This window comes from Amblyomma maculatum, chromosome 4, assembly GCF_055883805.1.
Source record: "Amblyomma maculatum isolate TAMU_Amacu chromosome 4, ASM5588380v1, whole genome shotgun sequence".
In the NCBI taxonomy this organism is placed as follows: Eukaryota; Metazoa; Arthropoda; class Arachnida; order Ixodida; family Ixodidae; genus Amblyomma; species Amblyomma maculatum.
Genome location: NC_139347.1, coordinates 6,421,207 through 6,444,303, shown reverse-complemented (window position 1 = coordinate 6,444,303; position 23,097 = coordinate 6,421,207). Strand labels below are relative to the sequence as shown.

At 42.0% G+C, this 23,097-nt stretch overlaps 1 protein-coding gene across 6 annotated transcripts in view; it reads left to right on the top strand.

Annotated features, from left to right (window-relative positions):
• Rab3-GEF (Rab3 GDP-GTP exchange factor) overlaps positions 1 to 18,159 on the top strand; it is a 129,140-nt gene extending 110,981 nt beyond the window's left edge. For 3 of the 6 annotated variants that reach the window (XM_084600697.1, XM_084600695.1, XM_084600694.1), the window contains 6 exons: positions 1,439 to 1,603; positions 2,287 to 2,359; positions 3,346 to 3,452; positions 16,729 to 16,801; positions 17,185 to 17,231; positions 17,815 to 18,159. In XM_084600697.1, coding sequence (XP_084456823.1) covers positions 1,439 to 1,603; positions 2,287 to 2,359; positions 3,346 to 3,452; positions 16,729 to 16,801; positions 17,185 to 17,231; positions 17,815 to 17,892 — 543 coding nt within the window. In that variant the 3' untranslated portion in view covers positions 17,893 to 18,159. The other 3 variants (XM_084600698.1, XM_084600696.1, XM_084600699.1) reach the window with 3 other exon arrangements.
• The last annotated feature ends 4,938 nt before the right edge of the window (positions 18,160 to 23,097 follow it).

Below are 23,097 nucleotides of genomic sequence, written 5' to 3'. Positions count from 1 at the left end.
TCCTGAGGGTACGGGGAAAAGCAGAGAGCATTATATATACTGTAAGCACTGTGAGTGACCTTCATCTTCATCTCAGCGTAATCATCATCGGTCTTCGGGTCGTGCGAAGAAGACGAAGTGTTGCTAAGCTGTGGCTAGTCGGTAGCTGCTGCTTCGGTCTACCTGAAGTAAAAAGGTGAATTTGCTGGTGCGTTCTTCTGCCTCACAAGTGGTGGAGGTGCTGGGTATAATCAGGACGTCGCCATCGGTGACGGCGTCAGAAGTCACAGATAGAATATCTTCGTTGCCCGGATAGAGGACGTGATCGGCAAGCATAACTACACGGGAAGAAAGTGGTTCTCTATCGGCAAGAATGTTGCATTCAGTGACTTCAATAGTGGGAGGGGAACACGTAATGACTGCTGAGGCGTTTTGGAGGAAATCCCAGCCGAAGATGAGTTGATGGACACAGGAGGATAGGACAGCAAACTCAATGAAGTGCAAGATGCCATCAATGGTGACTCGGGCTGTACACGCTCCACAAGGGTTAATATTCTGTCCATTTGCAGCACGTAAAGGAGGACCGGTATAAGGTGTGCGCACTTTTCGCAGTTTTAAACACAAGTCAAGTTTCATAATAGAAATAGCGGCGCCGGTATCAATTAAAGCTTCCAGTTCATGTCCCTCAAGGAATACAGTCAACATGTTTGATGGGAGCAGAGGAGGAATTGGAGCGACGACAGGCGGTGCAGTTTTACCTCCGGAAACTGCACAGGTTAGTTTTCCGTTTGGCGGGCAGAAGCTGAAGATGGAGGGCGAAGGGGCGACGAAGTCCGGCGAAAGGGTGACGGGGAGCGACGACGCGATGGCCGTGCTGTCCTAGACCGGTCAGGAGAAGTCGACGGGGAGGAAGAGGGACGGAGGTCATTATCGGTGTAGTGCTGGCGAGGAGGAAGCTGGTAGGCGTCGTCACGTCGAACGTACCCATAGCTCGCACGCTCATCTCGCAGTCGTCGGCGACAAACGCGTGTTACATGGCCGCGGATTCCGCAGTAGAAACATACTGGACGAGGTGGGAGAGGCCGCCAATTACCATACACCGGTGGTCGCGGGGACAGGGCGGCGAGGCTGGGTGGGACAGGCGCGTGATGGACAGGAGGACAAGGAGGAGGAGCCGCAGTGACTTCAGCATACGTCGGAACGTTCGGAGCATACGTCGGAGCTGGTGGTTCTGTAGCGATGGGACGAGTGAGTGAAGTAAGCTCCTCCATGCGTAGTACCATGCGTCCTGCACCTGTTCCATACTTGAGTTAACGCCCCTACACGTGGTCTCTGAGTTGACTTTAAAAAAATCTGTAAACTAGTCGCGGGTAGCTCTTGTCAGCATGCCAGTGGCGTCCCAACTGCCAAAAACGAAGTTGCTTTATCTGCCCTTTCTTTTTTTTCTTTTTTTTTCCAGGTTAGGGATGATGGACTGGTGCTGCGTGGTGCCAATGGTGTTGTGATAGAACGCTGGTGGTATGAGAGGCTGGTGAACATGTCCTACTGCCCCAAAAACAAGGTGCTTTGTCTCTGGAGGCGGAGCTCAGGCCAAACGCAGCTCCACAAGTACTATACAAAAAAGGTGAGCAGTGGGAGGTGCCTTTCCACAACAGTACTTGGGGGATTTTGTTGGGTGAGAGGAACTTTTCTACATTTTTGTTCTTCATTTTGTCTTCTTTCATTCCCGCAATTTTGTTGCATTCTAGAATTGGAAACTGATTAACCAGCTATGAAATCTGGGTTCATGTGCTGTCTTCAGGACTATGGTTATCATATTTATTTATTTATTCGAGATACCTCACCCTGAGAGGCATTATTTTAGGGGATTATTACATAAAAGCACAGATAAAATGCAACGTCATATTTGTAATGGGCAGCCGCAGGTCTAAGCAAAAAGTCATGCACACTTTCGTATTGTGGTAGCTGATAAAGCAAATGGATGCTTAATGCAAAGCGCCGTCAATCAATCGGAACCGAGAATGGGCACTGCAAGATTGGAAACAAGGAAAATGGCCATTGAGGGTTTGGGCTATGATATAACTATGACCTCTTCACTCTGATGGTACAGCAGAAGGAAGCAGACAAGTGGAAAATAGTGTTGTGGGCCTTTCAAGCACCTGTAACTTAACTGTTACTGTACTTTACCAGAAAATTTGAAATTTCAAAAAAAAAGAAAAGAAAGAACGTTTTTTCATAGATATGCTGCTGGTCACTTGACTGGTACGTATCAGAAGCAGCATTGATGGTGAAAATTTTTAACTGCAGTGCAAGGACATGTACTACTGTATTAAAGAGGCAATGGAAAGGGCAGCTGCCCAAGGAAATGTACTCAAGTCTGGTAAGTGGGATCTACCTTTGGCCTATGCTTTCAGTTCAGCTCTTGGCTGTCACTGATCAGGCTGAATAGGTTAATGCTTGTAAGATGCTGTGTTGTGCAATTACAAAAAAGCCACGCAATGCTTTTGGAAAGCCAGTAACATGAGATTCTGAGCTCAGGCATGTAAATGTGGCTATGTACAAGGAAATAAGTCTATGTAGGGCTTCTACCTGCAATTTTTATCCACAATCTATTATTTTAAAATCTCTTTGCATGTATTTATGGCCTTATAAGCCAACTGCCTGACCTTCCTGGAAACCTGTAAAGACACGCATCTCTTTGCTGACGCCTGTACAGGGGGCCTCAGGAATGGAGGACAATGGGAGGAGACGTGACCTGCTGTGAATTAAATTGCTTGTTACAGCGCTTCTTTTTTTTTCTCTCTCTTTCTGAGAGTTTTGCTTTTGACTCATATTGGTTCCAGCATCAGAAAGGGTTTGCCTCTTTTTTTTTTTCCTTTCAGTGAACTACGCCGCTTTCTTTTCGCATTCTTAGCCACGCTCGTCATTACCTGTGCACACAGCACAATTCGAAGGCCACCGTAAAGCTGGCTTCTCCAGCAACTTACATTCCTCGTGATGAAGCTTACTGTCGCTGTCGTGAGCACGAAGGCAGAAAAAAAATCTTGCAATATTCGTACCTTGGTTCTGAATATAACGAAAAGTATATTCTGCAATTGATGATGTGAGGAAAAATACTCGCTTTAAATTCATGTAAATAAAGTACTTCTGTTGATTCATGCATACTGTAGTGCATCAACTCTACAGTGTCATGATTCTCGCATGTGGGAGTGGTTCAGAAAGAAAGAAAAAATGTATTTTCGCTAGGGCATTTGGGCTTCCTGTGGCTTGAAGCACTTAGCGTGTGTGCACAAACTCACTATGCCATGGTGTGCTCTGTTCCGCTCCCTTTGTGTTATCCTCATCTTTTATATGACTTCTCCACAGGCACAGAACTCGGGGGAGAGTTTCCAGTGCTGGACTTGACAACGCGGGAAGGTGGCATTTTGCAAGTATGCATGGAAGGCGTGGGCTTGCTCTTTGCCAATAGCAAGGTAGGCCATCTTCTGCCTCTTTTCTTTGTAATGTTTACAATCCTTACTGTGGCTTTCTATGTTTTTCCAGTTGTCTGTTCAGGCACGTGTGACCATGTTTTTCCTTTCACCGTCCATAGCTGTAGACGTCTGAAAGGACTGCTGTACTTTATAAGGAGTTTTATTGGCAACAGCTCCTCTTTCGCAGCCATCTCTACTTGCATCCAGCCTTTGTCTATGGATGCAAAAGCAAGGTTGCTCTCATGCTGGCAAACATTTTTGGTGGTGTTGGTCAAAAGTATGGCTTGTTTGTATTAAACTCCACCAGTTGGATAGCTGTGGACTGACGTTTTCTTGTGGTTACACCTCTCAGGAGCAGTGGGCCTCATCATTTATTTAATTTTTATAACGCACTGCCAGCATAAACATATAATTTGGTAAAAACATTTTGTGAAAGGTGACTGTACCAAGTATTGATAGAACATTGCCCTTTAATTAATTGCACCTCGATTGCCAGTGCATCACCTTAATATATACAAATTAATTGGTAAAATTAAATAATAAGCAAAAATAAAAGTTCAATGAACCAAAACTGTGCCTTCTTGTACCACTGTTTTGTTTTTGGACAGTGGCAGTAACGTGGTCAATAAAGGTGTTTCCCATGGCAATCAGTTTAGTGTGACTGAAACCGTCATTAAAGGTCTTTGCACTTGCCTTCACATTAAAAGTGTTCATTATTCGGGCATTGGCAGAATTCTCATTGGTTGTGTGTTTCGTCGCTATTTTATATTGCTCTATCCCTTCTTCTCTGAGTATGCAAGTTTAAGCATGTTCGCTTCATGCTCTTGCTGTAACTTAGAGAAATAGTGCAGCAAGCAGACACAGCAGGCTTATTTTGCTGCTGTGTCACCCATCGGTCAAATGCACAGTGCAGTTTCTGTTGAAGGAAAAAACTCTGTTTAATCAACTGGTAAACTGTCCATACGAGTGAGGTTTTGTTTCCATGACCCTATCGCACGGCAGAACCGGCTAGTCTGTAAACGAATGGCACTCATCGTTAATATCTTTAAACAGTACTCCACATATAGTAAATTATCCTGTCATCGTCTTTTCTCGTGACACTGCTCCTATCTAAAATCATGTGGCCATTAGTTTTCCAGGGTGAAAAGAAAAGCAACTCCAGGTTGGTGATTGCTATTCATAGCAAATGAGTTAAAACTTGCTGTGCGACGGCTGTTGTCCGGCTTTCGGAGGAATGCATAGCACTTGTAGGATGAGACAGAAATGCACAAGTGGAAAATGTACATGTGGCATTATCTGGTCGAGATACGTTTTATTGGTAGCAGCACACAGAGCATATGATGGCACTGGTGCAAGATGTTGGCTGCCTGAGACGCCTAACCAGGGGCTTTTGTTAGCTGCAGCTAACGTCAGACAGCTGCTGTGGAACAAAGGGGCATGGGAATAACTATTGTATTTTTTGTGCTCTCTTCCTTGAGATACAGCTATTGTTTTAGCACAGATGTGCTTCTGGAGTTTGCTATTTTTCAAAACATCAATCTCTCTCTGTTGAGCAAGGAAAAGAGCAAGTCCAAGACAAAAGTAAAATGTAGTTACTGCTTTCACCTTTTGTGTTTTTACCTTGCTTTAACCAAATTCCAATACTTACTCTGAATGTTTTGCAGTTGCTGCTGTGCTCTCAACGTTTCTTTTCTTTATTTTTCCCTTAGAGAAAAAATAAAATAAAAGACTACCCATCACTCTGTCTTCAGTTAATGTTGCTATTTTGATTGTACCGCCTTGCTAGCTTAGCAAAAATGAGTGAAGGGATCTGTACTTCTAGTGCCTATTCGCAGTCAGTGTTTGTATGTTGTAGGCATTCAGCACTACTGCAAATGAAGAAGCTACAATTTGTGCAGGCTACATATTTGCATTGTGTTAGCGCACCCTTCCAATGTCAGATGCATCCAGTAAAGTTTGGGGCGCATGTCGTCACTCAAAATAACATTCCAGTTTTTGAACGCCAGTGTAGGCTGAGCCTCATTAAAAAGAAAGAGAGAAGGGAAGGAAAAGTGAACATGGACTGGCACAGTGCGATTAATTTGTTTTGTTTTCCCCGTAGTGATTCGGACGTCAGCTACCGTTTACTAATCACTAGGGTTAGCAGCAACTACACTTAGTTCGGTTTATATGATGAACTTTATTTTCTCAAGTGCATTAATTTTTTTTTTTTTCTTTGCACACACGCAAAAGGTCGTCCGAAGTTTACGTGGTATAATGTAGCGCAGTTTGTTCTAGTGATAAATGTGCTGTTTAAGTGGCTGACAAGGTAGTTAATAAAAGCCAGGTATTCTCTTCAAAAACTGAAAATGCAAGTGATTCTTCTTTCTATTTGTACTAACTAAACCAGACATGCACTTGAGCTAATTAGAACTTCCTTCCTTTTTAAAAAATAGACTCTTCTTTCTTTAATTGCCATTGACGCATCCTTGTTGAATGTCTTAACAAGCTGTTTTCTAGTTTCAGCTGGTCTTGAGTACTGTTCTTCGAACAATATTCGTTCCTGTAGGCATGTACATGGATGCAAAAAGAAGCTTTACTGGACTCTCTTCTCATTTGCATATGTGTGATGTCGGGTGTGAAAACAGATTTATATTGTATACAGCATCACCAATAGTGCATCTTATTGGAGACTGTACTAAGGCATATCCAAAAAAATGGACCGTACATAAAAAGTTATGCTCCATGCGCTTATCTCGGTTCCGTGTTGTCTTCTACAAGGCAGTAGGATTTCTAGGCTCTGGCTCTATTGTATGGCATCATAGTGTTTTAGCCGCTGTTAAATGTGTTGGCGTGGGCGTCAGCTCATTGAAGCATGCATTACTACACACGAACTGGAACAGAGTAATCTAAGGTTTCAAACTTATTGTGGAGTGCTAACCACGTTGAAGGAGGTGAAGAATTTTACTGTTTGAAACAGCAAAAACGTGAACATGCACTCAAACCTTTTGAGGGTAAAATTTTTGAAAAATAGCTTTGTTCTTGGGTCAGATTTTATTTATAGCTGATTTTGAGTCCGAGATACCCTGTCTGGAAAGTGGCATTCCATCAGCTGTGCCAGGCTGTCCACAATTTGTCTTCCGCACTTTGGTTGTTTCACCTGGAGCTATTATTTTCCCAACATAGCGACAGCTTTTCTTGGCAGTGAAGGGAAGACTACATGGGCAAAAAAGCATCTGTTACTTTTGGTTTCTGCCATGTAGTTGGGCCACACGGTGCGCCTGGCCGTCTAGTGCATTTCTCTCCCCACAATAATTTCATTCCGTTGCTGGAAGCAACTGGTGCCGTCTGTTAAAGCCCTATGTAACTGGACTTGCCCAACAAATTTGTTACAATCAAGGAAACAGTTTATTTATTTGTTTTTAACGGCTTTCAACGTTGAAACTTTTTAGTTGTATTAGAAATGTGCCTTAAGTAATGAATCTTGACAGTGTAGGTGCACCACCCTCTGGTGAGCACATATATTTCAGTGTAGCACAGAATTTTGAACGCAAGGTCATGCATGTATGTCGCAAAGGTTAAGGGGACACCTCCATCTAACTTTTATTCTTGGCTAAAATCAATTCTAGGGCCTTTTCAGGCTAAACTAGTGCTTGTTCAGCTTGAAAGGACACAGTCACGCTAAGAAAATTGTATTTAAACATTTTTTCAAGACTCGACTGAAACTTGTGCCGTTAAGACTAGAAAGGACTGCGTGATCCCTATAGGGGAAAATGAATGGTGGCGCAGCCTTGGGTATCTACACATAAAAAGCTTTCTTGGTGCAATACAGTCGAAAATGGCCAGTGAGGGTGACATCAATATTTCATTTTTTTGCTGTTCAATGTCAATAAAGCATCTATTGTTGAATGCCTCAAAAGGTTTCTGGAAACGTGGAGTGATAATAATCTTCATTTATTTTCGCGTTTGGTGACGTAAAGCTATAGTCTGCTCAGTCTACAGTGAAGTTTGATTTTATTGGTCACATTGGTATGTCTGTCAAACTGTAAAACTGAGAATTGAAAGCTTACCGGTATGCAGGAATTATGCCCTGCCTTCCATAGGATAACTGCCAAAGGCAGAAAATAGGTTGTTTATTAGTTGGCAGTTCAAGCGATATGTTAATAATGTTGCCTTGAGTGCTGTCTCTTAATACTTGCTCTTCTTTGAATATAAAAGAAAATGCTCTCACTCCAAGGTCTTGCCTCTTAAACAGCTAGTAAAAAAAATATGATTTGTCAAGTTCATGAACTTAAGCACTCAAGTTAGAAAGTACCACAAACGGTTTCTCTTTTTTCTATTTGCTTGAAGTATTTTACTTGCATTGAGTTATTCCTAATATTGTATTTAGCGAGCCTAATCAAACATATTTGTATACTCAACATTTTGTGCTCAGGTTTTGTGCTTCACGGTCATTCATTCATTACTTGCTTATTACGTACTGTTGTAACAAAGTATTCCAGTGCTCTGTGAAAATGCATCACAAGATATGTGTGCAGCGTTCCTGCCTTTCGAACCTCATAGATAGGCTATAGTGACTAGAATATATTGGCTAGTGTGCCGACCGAGGCCTCCTGGGTGGTACCATGAGCGATGAATGCCGGCGGCCGCCGCCAGGAGCGCTGTAAACTGGGTGGGTACCAGCCGCGCTGTCTGCTGCCTACCGCGCTCTCGCATCTTCGGCAAGAGGGCTGCTTGCACTGCATTTCAGCTGTCATTAAGTCGCAAAAAATAAATAAATTGGTTCACAGGAAGGGAAAGGCGTAGTAACTGTCACACTTGCTCTGTGGACACCCGAACCGCGCCGTAAGGGAAGGGAGGAAGGTGGGAATGAAAGTGGAAAGAGAGAAAGAGGAGCCGTAGTGGAGGGCTACGGAGTAATTTCGACCACCTGGGGATCTTTAACGTGCGCTGACATCGCACAGCACACGACGCCTCTTCGTTTCGCCTCCATCGAAACGCAGCCGCCGTGGTCGGGTTCGAATTAAGTCGCAACAGACCTCAGCTATAACTGAAGCCGCAGACTACAAGTTTCAGGGTGTGTGTTTTGTCTTGGACTGTAAGCGGCGCACGTATTTAACGCTTCTTGCTTGCGAAGGCTTCTGCGAAGTTTGAGCATCTTAGTCCCGGACATCCTGTGCTCACAAAGGGAAACCCGGAATTTCTCTTTTAACAACAATTAAAGCATAGGCATTTATTGATATAAAATATATTTGTAATCTTTGGAACAAATTGAAATGCTTCATTTTTATTGACATGCATATATGGTTCTTTCTGTGCCCTGTACACTTGCTGACAAGTAAACACGTACGCGCAGTTTTATTTATATATTGTATACGCGAACAACACAGGAAACAAATTCACGCAACACTCTCTTATGTATATGTAATAACAAACACAGGCACACGTGGCAGAATCGCATGAACAGCAGAGCACAATACGAGGAACCTTTACTTACAGCGGCTAAGGTACATCGCGGCCTGTGATTGTACACAAGGTTTTGCCGAAGTCACCATCTTTTGAATGAAGAAGCTGATGAAGTTTTTTTTTTTTTTTCTTCTTTTTTTTTTTTTTTTTTTTTTTCTCAGATGCACAATAGGCACGAGACGCGGCCGGTTCATCGCGAGGAAGCTCGTTGGTAATGCCGCGCTTACGATGAAACATGCGCCCAATATATAACTGCATCCATATGACATATTTGTAGCGCAAAAGGACGATCGAGGGACACAGAAAAGGTACACAACACAGGTGCTGTCTGTAGCGCCTGATTGTGTACTCTTTGTGCTACACACTGTCATAGAGCACCGTATACCGACTCGCCCAAGTTTCCATCCTTATGAATATGACTGCAAGCCCTAAAAATGTTTCTCGCCAACAAAAGCAGTTGCCGTTTACCTTCCGTTATTGCATTGAAGTATCGATAGAATCGATACTTCGTTCCCATTCTACAGAATGCGTACTTACGTAGCATCAGATAGCGCAGTAATACGTACGCTCCTTGTTCTAGCGGTAGCCCCGTATGCCAACAAAGCAAGTCTTCTCTGTGCACCACCGCTTTCTCTTAAGCATTTTTTTCTGCAGTTTAGTGTGAGGCACTGGGGAAACAACATTCAGGAACCGTGCTTCACTATTGGCGACACAGTAAAAAAAGAAGAAGGCGAGCACAGAACGCGCGCACAAAACGCGAAAAAAAAAATCCCGATGCAATCGTCGCCGAGCTGGTAGAAGTGCGGAACGACTCGCATGAGCAAACACCTACACCGTAAGTAAACTGCTGCACCTTCGTGAAAGCAAAAGACGCGCAGAAGCAGGTTTGACACGCACACACAACACCAACAGATTGCCGTATTCCGAAGCGAGAAAACTGCGTCGTCTGCTCAGGTGGTACCCTCCCGACAAGCAGCGCCCTCTGCCGCTAACAATTAGCTTTCATTAAAAACAGCGCCATCCTCGCCCATAGGGAAGCGCGGGCGCTCGTCACACTAGCCAGTATATTCTAGGCACTGTAGACAGGCTTTGCCAGAATAGAATGGTTGAGCTGGACAGTGAGGGGAAAGACAGAAGGGGCAAGACTTAAATGCAGTGTATTTGGATGATACCAAAACAAGGTGCCCAGGTGAAAATCCTTAAACCTGGCCTGAAATATACTGTTTCTTCACTGTCGGGTCGCAGCCAACTAAATGTGGTGGAGGTTTAAGACTATGGAACCTGCAGCTGGGTTTTTCTGCTCGAGCGTCACGAAGGAAAGTGTCAATTTTATTTCTATCTGCGGCACCTGTATGCAGCGTAGCCAGGCCAACAATGATGGTTTTTTCATTCTGTTGTGTCGATAGGACCTTCTCAAAACTCCTCCTCTTGCTTGCTTTCACCATTATTTGCTTACTTTCGGTGTAATGCTGCTGAATGCTTGATGACCCTCGTGGTCTGATTAAGTTGAGTGTTTTTGTTTTTCTTTGTCTTTTTTTTTTTCCTCCTCCCTTTTCTTGAGGTGACTGAGGTTGTACGTCAGAGCTACCCTTGCTCCCTCCTCCCCCACCTTGCAGTGTATCTCCCAGAACCGCATTTTGGCCCGTGTTGCTCCAAGAAAGAGCAAAAATTTGTCTTTCCTTTCATTTTTCTTTTTCGTGTGTTGATTTTCTTTCCTTTTTTTTCCCCACTGTATCTCCTGTTAGGTCCTCTTACAGTTAGCATTGGAAAGTGCAGTGCCCTTTAACACCAGCCGACTATTTAATCGAACATGAAGGTTTCCCAATATTCATTTCTCACTCTTGAAGCCCTTTAACATTTAAATGCTTTTAACGCGTCTCGTACTACAGGGTGAAGAATTCTACTTGTCCTCCGCCCATGATTTCTGTTCAGTATTTTCCTCCTTTTGAAGCGTTTCATGGAATCCAATGTAGTACCAACACTCTTGTTTTGTCCGAAATTTTTGCCAGACCTACCTTGTGAAGAAGTGTTCATTCTTGATGCACACTTCTTTTATTATTTTTTTTTCTTCTTTTTGCATCAATTTTGCCTTCCTAGACACTTGTATGGGATGCCTTTTATATTGAGAAGGCGACTTTTACTAGCTTCGATAAAAGTTCTGTAGCGCGTGCGCAGCAGTCTCTTGCCTTCTGAAGCCAGCTGTCTTTTTGCTCACTTCTCGAGTGAGGTGAATCTTGGAATGAGGTCTGTGCATGCAATTTTTGATACATTTGCCCCATCTCTTTTATTCGCTTTTGATTCCTCATATGTATATCAATATATACCTATATATCTTCGTATAACCACCTCTTATTCTCTTTTTGTGTATATACTTATACATACCTCTCTTTTTCTGCCCAGATTTTTATAAATATCTACACGTACCCACATCTCTTCTTTCCCCACCCCACAAAAAGATATCTTTTCGTATGGTCGAAAAGAAAGGAGCAAGCGAAGGGACTTTTGAGATGGTCCTATACTGTGTCTTTTCCACTGCTACTTTTGTCAACATGCCTGTCTTTTTGTCTCCCACATTAAAAAACCATTTCTCGCTCGGTTTTATTCATTAGGCAAATGGAAGTTCCCTCTTTCTCCCCGTACTCTTACATTGTGTCTTTCTTTCTTCCTGTGTGCACATTTTGTTTCATTTTTCTCACGTTCTATTTCTTCCAACGCTCTGACTCTCCCAGGCAGTTAAGAACAAAGTGATTAATTTCTCAAACGCCATTTTGTCAGTAACTTAAGCCTACTTCTTTCGTGTGTTGCTGTCATGGTCTAATTTTCAATTTTAATGCAGATATGTTTTATGCTTGTGTACTCGCAAGAAAGCTCCCCCCCCCCCTCCCTTTTTTTCTGTATATTTCTGCTTTCCACTTTGAGTTTCTTGCTTTTGATCTATTATACAATTGTAGGTCAAGTAGGCATTCAGGAACTTGGAAATTAGTGAGGTGAACAGCAAACTGAGCTGCATAATTAGCATATGTGAAACTATCGCATGAGGATAGTTACAGCGCATGGAGAGAGTTGTTTCTCCTTTAATTTTAGTTTTGTGGATTAGTGACAGCCTTCTGTTGCAGCCACTGTAATTGAGCCACAAGCCTGCATACAGTATTGTAGCAATGTTTGCAGTCACAACTGTGTACTCTGCTATTTCTACCAAGCTGGCATTTTTGTTTTTTCGCAGTTTTGCCTTTTTTCATGTATGTACAACCTATGCAGTCTTTCTTCATTCCTGTATATATATATATACATATATATATATAAATACATATATATTTTCCCCCTTCCCTTTTTCCTCTTCCCCCCTAACTAATGCCAACCCTGGGGTTCTTTCTTCTATGTCGCTGTGTGTCTCTTGTCCACTCCTCCCACGTGAATGCGGGGAAAAGGACTTCGAGGTACAGACCCAACTCTTATTTTTTTTCACTTGTCACTACTCTTTTATAGTTAAAACATGTTAGATGGCCAGAGAATTCTGAGTGTTAACCTTAGAATTCATTTGCCTAAATGTGCCTAAAATGCATTAATCTACATTGAGCCTTCTCTCACTTGTCGCTAACTGTCAAGTAGTGCGTGCCCTTGATAAATGCGTTCTCAGTGTACATATGCGAGCAAAGCTTTCTTTTTTCTTAATCAAGCTGAAGAGGGTGGGCTGCTTCTACTATTGTCACTACCATCATTGCCGTCACCACCACCACAACTGTCACTACAACAGCAATCGCTACTTAGCCGTAGCACTAGTTGTACTAGCATTGCCATACATAGCTGCTGCACTGTAGTTGCACGCCAAGCGCTACTGTTTTACGTGCAGACAAAATGCCGACCACGCTCCATAGAGCTGCCATTTGGCTGTGAGGTCGACGCAACTCGAGGTTGCGACAACCTGGCAGCAACTACACTTGTGCAAAAATAAGCCAATGCACACACGCACACTTACCACCTTCTCTTTCTCTCTCTCTTTCTTTTCTTTTCTTCTACTTGGTCTCAAAAAGCATGATGCTGTCTATCATACATATAAACATATCTATATTTGCTTGATTCCCGTAGAATTGGAGCAACACCACATGATTTGACGTGACTTTGACCATCTCCAAAAGTTTCTTCTTTTGCTGCTGCTTTCGGTTTGTGGGTGTCACCCTCCCCCATCTTCCGTGCTGTTGTTTGGGTTTCTACTTCACTTTTTTTTCGTTCCGTCAAATGTTTTTGTTTTGTTTTTTGTGCTTTCCTCCTCCTGACCAGTTGCCTGCTGCAGCTGCGTCCATCAGCTGTGCTTGTTCTTGCAGGTGTTGGTTGGCATCAGTGAAGCACACCACACACACACATGCCTGCCTCAGCCGTTTCTCTTCTTTTTGCTTTCAGTACCACCTTGGTCTTTTGTGGCAGCGGAGTTGGCGTTTGTAACTGCACCTTTCGGCATGTTGTTGCATGTGTGCTGTCAGTGCACGTGCTTGTATTGCTATGCAACGACCATCCATGTCCCAATGCTCCTGTGCGTCCCACCCTGCACTCCTTTCCTTATACTGCTGAGCTCGAGGAGCGATGAGGTCCAGCTTGAAAGTTATAAAGTGAGCGTACCTTGCAAAGCTTAGAGTGGTACTAACTGAAACATGCTTTGAATGTGTCTCTTGGCAATAAACGACCTCGAATAGATTGACTGCTGGGCTTTTGCTACTGTAAGATGCAAGCTTCATAAGTGAGCTATATTTGAACGTATTTGGCCATATTTTTGAATGCTTGTTAGAACCTGCTGGTATATTAATCTTCCCTTGCACTAAACAGAGTTCCTTCATCTCCCCCAGTTTTATTTGTTTGATACTTGCTACTTCTGAAGACATCAGTAAGTAATGCCATTGTCCAAGAATTAAGTCGATCAAAGAATAAATTTTCTGTATTGTCATTAAAGCATGCAATACTTATACTTCTAGTAGGTCCTGGACGTTATTCTAATGGTTAGAATACAAGTTAGAATATTACAATGCTATTTATCATGGCATCTTGGCAGATAATAGCTTTGAGATGTTGTGTAACCAGCCTAATCAGCACAAAAACTGTGTCTTGAAGTTGAACGGTGGTGGCGAAAACTCACGGGGAGGTTGGTCACCTTGTGAAACCTTCTTGCTCCATGAAAGCGGTTTGCGCCTTCTGTTCTCTTTCAACTGACCTGCTGTCGCGTCATGTGCTAGACTGGGTATCAGTAGCACATATGTATACCGCTGATGCACTCTGGTTGTTCTCTATTCCACCCATCCACCTCACTGCACTGGCATGACACGTTTCTCACATAACAAGGTGTAGAGCATGGTGTATGGTGTCTGCAAAAATATGAAGAGCCCACTGCACGTGTGAGCATAGCCAACGATAATTACTAGCCTGTGTGGAACCTTCACGTGGCATATGCGCACATATATGTGGTACCTTTATTGTATACCGTGTATATGTGGTGCATATGGCATTCCATGATTGTAATAATCTGCAAACAACTCTTAATCTCTGGAGTTCTTGCTGCTGCTAGGAGTACGGCAGAAACTTCCACGAATGGCCCGATGCCACCTACACTTTCACAGTGGGCTCTTTACTTTTGACGAAGACTGTACCTTGATTCCCTTTCATTGTTTAGCTGTAGAAGTTTGTTGCACATTTATTCATTTCTTCTTTTTTTTTTTTTTTTTTTTTGTCTTCTGCCTTTGAATTCCTTTGTGTTTTGCTTGTATTTAATATTATCGTGCTACCTTACGCAGGAGCACATTCATTTACAGCAAAACCTCATTGCAAGAGAAATTTCAAATGCAGGGAGTACCGTTTTACTAGCAAAGTTGCTTTATGTGGAGTCAGTCTACTTTTCAAATGCAATGGTCACTGTTCTGACTAGCGCTGGGAATTCCTTTCTTCTTATTATTACTTTTTTTGGCTACAGTGGTGCATGTAACATAATCGAAAGTACGGAATTGAATGTGGGTTCATATTTAGCCAGCTTACATACTAATCTGTTGCTTGTTCGCTTAACTTTAAAATGATACCTATGACAGTTCATTTGTGTAACGGTTCTTGTTTTGTTTTTGTTTTCTTAATAAACTTACTTGCTTCTAACAGTGTAAGTAATGTTCCAGACTTTTTTGTGGCCACCTTCAATCCTTGGGCTTAGGTTGACTGAATGTTAGTTCATTTCTGACATTGAACTTCCTCCCTCCTGAGGCTCAGACTCAAAAGTGTAGAAGTGAAAAAAGTACTAAAACAATTAACTGTGGTGCTCTGCAATAATTTAAATAAATATCTTTTCTTTCTTTTTTTTTTTTTTTTTCTGCAAGCATCAGCTGCAAGAAAATGTTTCGGCAGGGTTTAAGGGATATACTAAAATCTGCCCAGCTCCTGAGGACATTTTTCTTCACATCCCTTTTAAAGTGATCAATACCGCCTATTTCTAATGCATCAATAGTTTTCGTAACCCAGCATAACTGGTCAAATTTTTTGGAAATATCGGCAACATGGAAGCATACTTCCATATATGCTCATCATTTTGAAATCAATGCAGATATTAGCAATATTTTAATCTCAGTAATGCATTAGGTACTTGGAGAGGTGATTTCTGAAAGCTGCCTCAGGTGCTTAGAGCTTTCTTAGCTTTTCTGAAGGTGTCTTCTTTATTTTGGCATCATGTATGATGGTTTCATGTATGTTTGTTGCATACGTGAAGTTTCATATATGATGGCCTTGCTGTTCAGAAGTAGACTATGAATGAGGTTTTGTTGTATATTTAATTTGACCTTTGCACCTCATTGCATCACCTATGTAGGCTTCAGAGAGCTTGTCAATCTTGTGAAGACTGCTTGAGTGGTGCACTGCAGATCAAGGCAGGCAACACAGGCACTGTTTGCTAGCTGCATTCGAGGTGTGCTGCCCATGTTGTCTGTGCGGCCTCGAAGGTATACATGCCATCTATTTCTCTACAGGTTCATTTGTGCATAAGCATTGTCTCTAGAATCTAGCACCTAAGCTCATACATCACCGTTTTCTGTGCAGTACATCACTCAGCTGTCTCGCATCAGATTGGTGATCTCCATACTGGGCTGCGACACTGAGCACATTCATTAAGATTAACAAACACTGCGGTTCTGTTCTGACAGCTCAAATGTTTTCTTTACATATGCACAGAGACACTACCCAACATCTATTGTAAAAGCTCATATGACACAATCAACCAAAATTACTACCCCTGTCCTGCCCACTTATATTCTTAGAAACTTGTTGAAACTTTGCTAGCTTGCAAAATGATGGGAAAGCATACCACTGGTCGAGATTTAAAATCTGCCGCCACACTATGCAACGGATTTTGTGCCTTAGCAGGAGTAGGTGTTTATTCTCAGGGTTTATTGTTCAGGTAGAGGAGTTATTTTATTTCTAGTGCTAAGTATGTTAAGTACAGTATTAATGGTAATGTAACCACACCGTGATTCTTAACACATGCCCTGTTATTTTGATTATTATGTTTGAGGAAAGTCCTGAATAAAAGCACACATCAGTGCTAGTACCTCCCTTTCGCCTTCAGGGCTAAATGTCTGTGGAATGGAAGAAAGGTGTGCTTATATTTTCAGTAAGGCAGTATATGTTGCAATCCTTGCAGTTGTGCATTGCACCCCATTCACTTGTTAAGGAAGAAAAAAAAAAAGTGTACACATCTGATGTATAATGCATAGCTGCTAAGCCATATAGTTCCCAAAATTCAGCTCTAAGTGATTTCTTGTAATTTATGTCCGCTGCATATTTCTGATGTTCAAAAACTTGTTCATTCTTTCAGTTCTTTGTAAGAATAGAAAATATCAAGAGATGCTACACACAGAACAATACCATCTTTGTACTTGAAGAATACAGTAAGTAGCCCACAAAAGTTGGCTGGTCCTTCTCAATTTGCTGAGCACTTTCTGCTCGTTTTACCTTGTGGCTCCAGATATACGCTGTTGCAAATTGCATATTTTATTTATTCTGTTTGTTTCATTCTTCTTTAAATGAAGAGGTGAATGCTGTCATATTAGGTTGTCTATCTTAAATAATAAGTTAATACTGTGACTATAGCAAAGGGCATTACATTAATTTTCATCGTGAATTATGACAAGGCTTGCATATTTCATGTAATTTGTACATTGATTCGCTGATACACTTATGTAACCTGGAGAAAAACCACAGCTGTTAGCATTGTAGTTAGACTGCTGTTTGGTGCAAGTTTTGGAGCTGAGTGCCAATACTTTTGTTACAGACCCAAAGACTCATCGTATTATTGAGAGGAAGTATGAGTCTAAAATGGTAAGTTTTTAAGTACAAAGATTTACCTGAAAACCAGGCAATATTTGTGAATAAATTAAACAATGTTTGGTTTTTTTATTTGGTGTTATGAATAAAGACTGCATATACAGCCTACAACAGCTCTGGTAACTGTCCTTGCACTTTGATTATTCCTCAAGATAAACATTAAAATTAACTAGTTCTAATTGCTAATTGCCTGTTTATTAGTCTGATCTTATTTCTAGTTATTTAACAGAATTGTTAGGGTATGCACTGATTGGTTTGAAGCAGTGCTCATGTAATGGTATCCTATTTTGTTAGAGAAAAAAAGAAGTATTCACCAAAAGCAGAAATTGCCCAGAGGTGTCCACCAAATAGAAGAGCATGAGGCACACCAGACAGCTGCTAGTTTATGATGCAACTGTGTGCATAGTATTAAGGACATGTCAACATTAGTTTTATACAACCTTTCGAGATACACTTGTCATCACTGACAACATTCATTGCACTTTAAGGCTTCCTGTGCCTTGTACATCATCTTGTCTTCAAGTCGGTGTTTGTCAGCCTCCATTTAAATGCTGGACTTGTTCTTTTTTCATTTCAGGCAAATGATATATGCTATGCAGTTCTCTGTGTTTTTTCATACGTTGTTTCTGGTGATCCCCGGCCCAGTCATCCGTGAACTCTACAAAGTTGCAAGAAGCAGAGTTCACACCGCTGACAGTGAGGTGTTTATGTATATATATATTATATATATATATATATATATATATATATATATATATATATATATATACTTAGAAAAAGGACACTGTCACAAGTTACAAATGCGTCATATAATAGTTTCAGGCTTGCCAGAGTCATGATTATGAGTGTTGCATGGTCTGGAGCAGGCTCTAGCTCCAGGCACTATTGTACTGGAAAAATAAAGGCACATCGATGTTACTCAAACTGGACTGTCTTCAATCAATTCACTGTTTCTAACAGCATTAATCTATGAAAATTTTCACTGGGTAGTGTATGCATCTATGCAAGGGCTGCACTTTTTTATTTGTTTTCAGAAAAGGGGAGGGGGGGGGGGGTGATTTGAAGGGGTGTTGCAGCTTGCAAAGGTGAGAGAAGCATGCTTCTTTCACCTTTCTGATTACAGTACTGGAACCCAAATTGTTCGTACTCCACTTGTGCATTGGCCTGCATATTCAGATAAAGCAGCAAATTTTGCCTCAGTCTTTCTGACTTCATTGCTGGAATCCAGATTGTTTTTGCTCTCTTTGTGTAATGACCCACCGTACTAAGACATATAATCTTGGGCCTGGTTTATGAAGGTGACACAAAGTCTGGATGATGCGACAACCGGCAAGAGGAGTGTGTAAAAACAGGCTCATGGGACATTGTATTTGCAGGACGTCTTGCCACCCAGGATTATTGCAAATACGAAAAGAATAAGGTAGCTGCCATGGTCCAATAGGTGCCTGCGGAACATGCCATGCAAGCAAAATATACATGCATGAAATGCAGTTGTTCCCTGGCAACTTTTTTCATTCTCATGTTGTTGCTTGCCAAGTGGGGGAGAAGTAGCTCATTTACGAGTGTGGCTGTTACTCGAGTGTATGCTGTAGCTTGATTAGCTGCTTTTTTTTTTTTCAGGCGGAATAATCTGTCTTTGTAATCTAGTTGCAGGCTGCTCGCAGAGTTCTGTCCAACCTGTCGGGTTCGTCTGGTATACTTAAACACAGATGTGGTGCAAGTATATTGGACTTAATTTTGATTTGGCTCCTTGTACAGGCTGTAGATAATCCTCCCTGATCCTCCACAGTATCTCAGCTAGCATTAAAGAATGCCTCCTCCACCTTCCTTATGCACCACTGAACAATACACAACTCCACCTTCACCAACGTGGTATGGTTTGCTCTGAAGTAACTCAGTTTAGTGCAGAATTTTACTGCCTCACTTAAATGGTAGCGAGCTGTTGACCTGTGTATGCATTGGATTGTCTAGATCACAATTCTACACCGAGTTATCTTGGGAGCATCTATTCTTTTTTTTTTTTTTTAAAGCAGAAAAGCCTCTGTCAAGTTTACAAAGGGCCCAGAGCCAAGTAGATTGAATACTTGTGAATGTGTTCATCGCAAGTAATTCCTTCCAGAAAGCTCATTGCTAGAAAGTCTAAATGGCATTCAAAGCCAACACAGTAATGTCTACTTCATCAATATTAAACGGAAACCAAGCCAACATGAGACAGTACATTCATTTATAAATTCTTTATCAAGTGGAAATGAATAGTACCACATTCCAATTCATGTATACCAATGTCTTCACCATTTCAGCAAAATAAATAAGCAAATCAAGATTTGATGCCTGTACAAAACCCATTATTGGTAGTCAAAGGAGAACAAGAGCAGACATGCACCTTATGCTAGTCACGTAATCAGCAACTGCAGCATGCACACTTTGGCCATTTTGTCATAGCTTACAAACTTTCGATAAGCAGTTACATTCCCAACATATGTCTGCAGGGAACAATACTGTAAGAAAGAAGCCCATCAATGAAAAAATTGGGAGAGGAAAGCAGTTTACAATAGGTAGCAAAACACTGAGTGGTAGGCAAATATGTCTAGTTAGTACAGTTAGTGACTGCAGATCCAGACCACGGCCGCTCAATGGAGGCGCACTTGGGTGCGGCCCGTCGCGTCGCCCACAAGAGCCGTATTGCGCCTAGTTCTCATCGCCACCGCTGCGGCGCCACCGCTCCGGGACGAGTCCGGGCGGAGAGCTGGGCGCACTGCGCAGCGGCCGTGGCTGTGCTTTCGCTTCGGCGTCCGCGTGGTCGGCGCTTGCTCAATTTAGGATTTATGAGCGGCGTTTCACACATTATGTGATGCTACGTGCAAGTTTGCTATTGATAAGGTGATAGCGGCATGTCATCATCACTGGGCTTTTCCAAGTCATTCGTGGTCTTCCGTTTACAACGAGAATCGAGGCAGTCGTGTGCTTCGCTGAGTGGGAACCCATTTAGTTGCGTTTCAACCACTGTAATAACGTATTAGATATTACAATCTTGAAATCGGGACAAGGTTTGGGGCCATTTATTCAGCGCGTACTTTTCTGGAAACTTACAGTTGAGGACGTAGCGTTCAACATTATTGCCAGTTCCTCCGTTTTCACTGGAAATAATATACAAGTGGGTACCACCACCTAAACATACTAGCTAACACAAACTGTTGCAAAAGAAACAACACAAGACAGCCAGTTCATCGACACGCCCTCAAACTCAGGCAATGTTTTTTTTTTTTTTTTTCGTTTGATTATGAAGTCGCGTGATGCACAGAAGGCACGCAAGCTTATTTTACAAGCGAAGAACTTTCCTCGAAAAAGGTTTATGTGCAAGCGTGATTTTTTCCACTGTCAGATTGATGTTGCCTGTCCAGTTGGTCAGCAGTGGTCGCATTAGTTTGGTTAGGTCCTTAGTGTGACTGCGGTCTTCTCTCTCGCAAATCAACTCCGGAAATTGCACAAAATAGGGAAGAAGGGATGAAACTAACATGTTGCATAGCTTGCTGCTCCTTCTGACCTCCGGGCACTTCACCACCTTGCTAACAAAGGTGCATGGTGATTTTCAGATACCTTAGGCGTCCCTCATCAAGAATTTTGATAAGTCGAGGGTTTTGCAGGAATCACAAGGCACAATAGTTAATAAATGGATGGGGACTAATAAAATAAAATTATTGACACTCTAAAGTAAGCACTAGAAGTTATTTAAACTTTGGCAATATATAAGTAATGAAAACACGGGCAGGCACTGAAAACAAAATAAATAAAAATGTTTCATGAGATTCTGTAAAACTATTCATACTTTCTCTTCAAATGGATGTGCAAGGTAACCAGCCAAGAATGCAATCGGTGCTAACTCTATGTCAGCTGCTGGTTCACACCCCACATGAATGAATCCAAGCTGACTCGAAAACTCTCTCGCAGCAGACGTGATATGGCAGTTGGCAAGGTACGACTTTCATAATCACGAATTGATAGGTGCATTTGCAGACCGATGCTTGCAAGATGCCAACCTGCACAAAGCGTGGCAAAATGTGTATAACATCAGTCGATATATTTATTTTTTCGCTAGTGGTACCTTCAGTATTTTCTCCGAGGTGAAAACTCCAGCCCTTGCGTCAACTTTGTCGTTCCCGCCTTTGAATATTGCCTTAGACTGCTAAAAAGCGATTCTATAGACCCGCTTTCAGAGCCTGCTTTAGGGCGTATCGGAAGCTGAAAATAAGATTCGGTTAAATGCAATGCACTAGTAAGGCACACAGAAGACATTGTTGTAATTAAGATACTTGATCCCAGTAAGAAAAAATCAATGGGTCCAATTGGGAAGACCAGTCAGATTGAATTGGTTCTGCCAATCCCAAATGGTTTGTCCAATGGGTACTGTCCAACCCAAATGGTTTCTCCACTCCTAATTAGGAAGCCCGGTTGGTTTCCTCACTCCCAATTGGGACGCCAGTTGGTTTCATGACTCCCAATTGGGAATGAAGAAACCATTTTGGGGTCCCAATTGGGATTGAATAAACCCATTGAGCTAATGGGAAGCCCAATGGGTTATTTCAATCCCAATTGGGATTCCGTCGCTCCCAATTGGGACGCCCATTTGAAACGAATTGGGCTTCCCATTGGTTCTAAGCAAACATTCCCAATTGGGAAAGACGTCAGTGATATCCTTGACTGAGATATGCACAGATATACATACCTCTATTAAGAGACAACAGAGAAAAATTTAAGTTCTTATAAAAAGTATATGCCGCTTAATCTTATTAATTGATTATATCATGTTCACTCTAAGTGCAGGCATAATTAAATAAGTTAACTCTGAATAACAAAAATGTGTCACTGGTCCCAGCAGCACTGTTGAAAGAATGCAGTATATAAGTCTGCAACCGGTGGTTATATACATTGAATCTGTATTAGTTGCGTGTGTGTAATGCTTGCTTGTCTCATATATGATTTCTGTAAAAAATTGTAATTTCATTCCACTTGTATAGAAGTCGGCTCCCCTATAACTTCTGGACACAAAACATTGAAATTGCATTTCCATTCTTTTTTTTTTTCAGCTATGTGAGTTCAAACCATTTGGGCTCAATGGGTATGCCATTTGAGTTCAATTGGTAAACCATTTGGTCTTCATGGTGACCTATTATTTCCAATTGGGAGCACCAATTCATATCAAATGGTCAGGCCCAATGGGTGGCGAAAACACAATTGGTTTTTGATCCATTTATTTCAATTGGGAAATTCCCAATTGGACCCATTGACTTTTTTTTGACTGGGATGTGATCAAGAAGGTACTTAATTTGCGCCACTGTGGATCTGATTGTCATGTATGTTGCTTCGTACGTTTGCTTGGTTAGCCTTTGCTTTCACGTGCCTCCTTGGACCTGAATGTCTTCGATATGGCAAAGTCCAACTCTAACCAAGATAGTCGCTCGTCATCTGACAAATAGAGCGGCTCCTCTTGGTGTCTCCATGGCTTCACTTATGCGATATTGGGCAAGGCATACCATTTTGATATCACTGTCATAAAAGTGATCGTGGCGCAGCTATCTTGAAACACACATGCTTCAGGATGACACGGGGGGTTGTCCAGAAGGAAATGAAGTGTAGCTATAACAAGTGGGGAAAATAAAGCTATTGACATTCGCACAATAACTTTTTCAAGGTTGTTTGGCTCAACATGAGCCCGCGTTAGTAACTTGTAATGTGGGCAGTTCGGGAACACGGAGGGGACAGTTGAAGGATGCAGGATCTTCAGTTTTATGTTCTTCCTGTAATCGTCATCTTTGAAGTGTCGTGAGTATACCAGTGACTTGTCACTCGGCTCGCTTCCTTT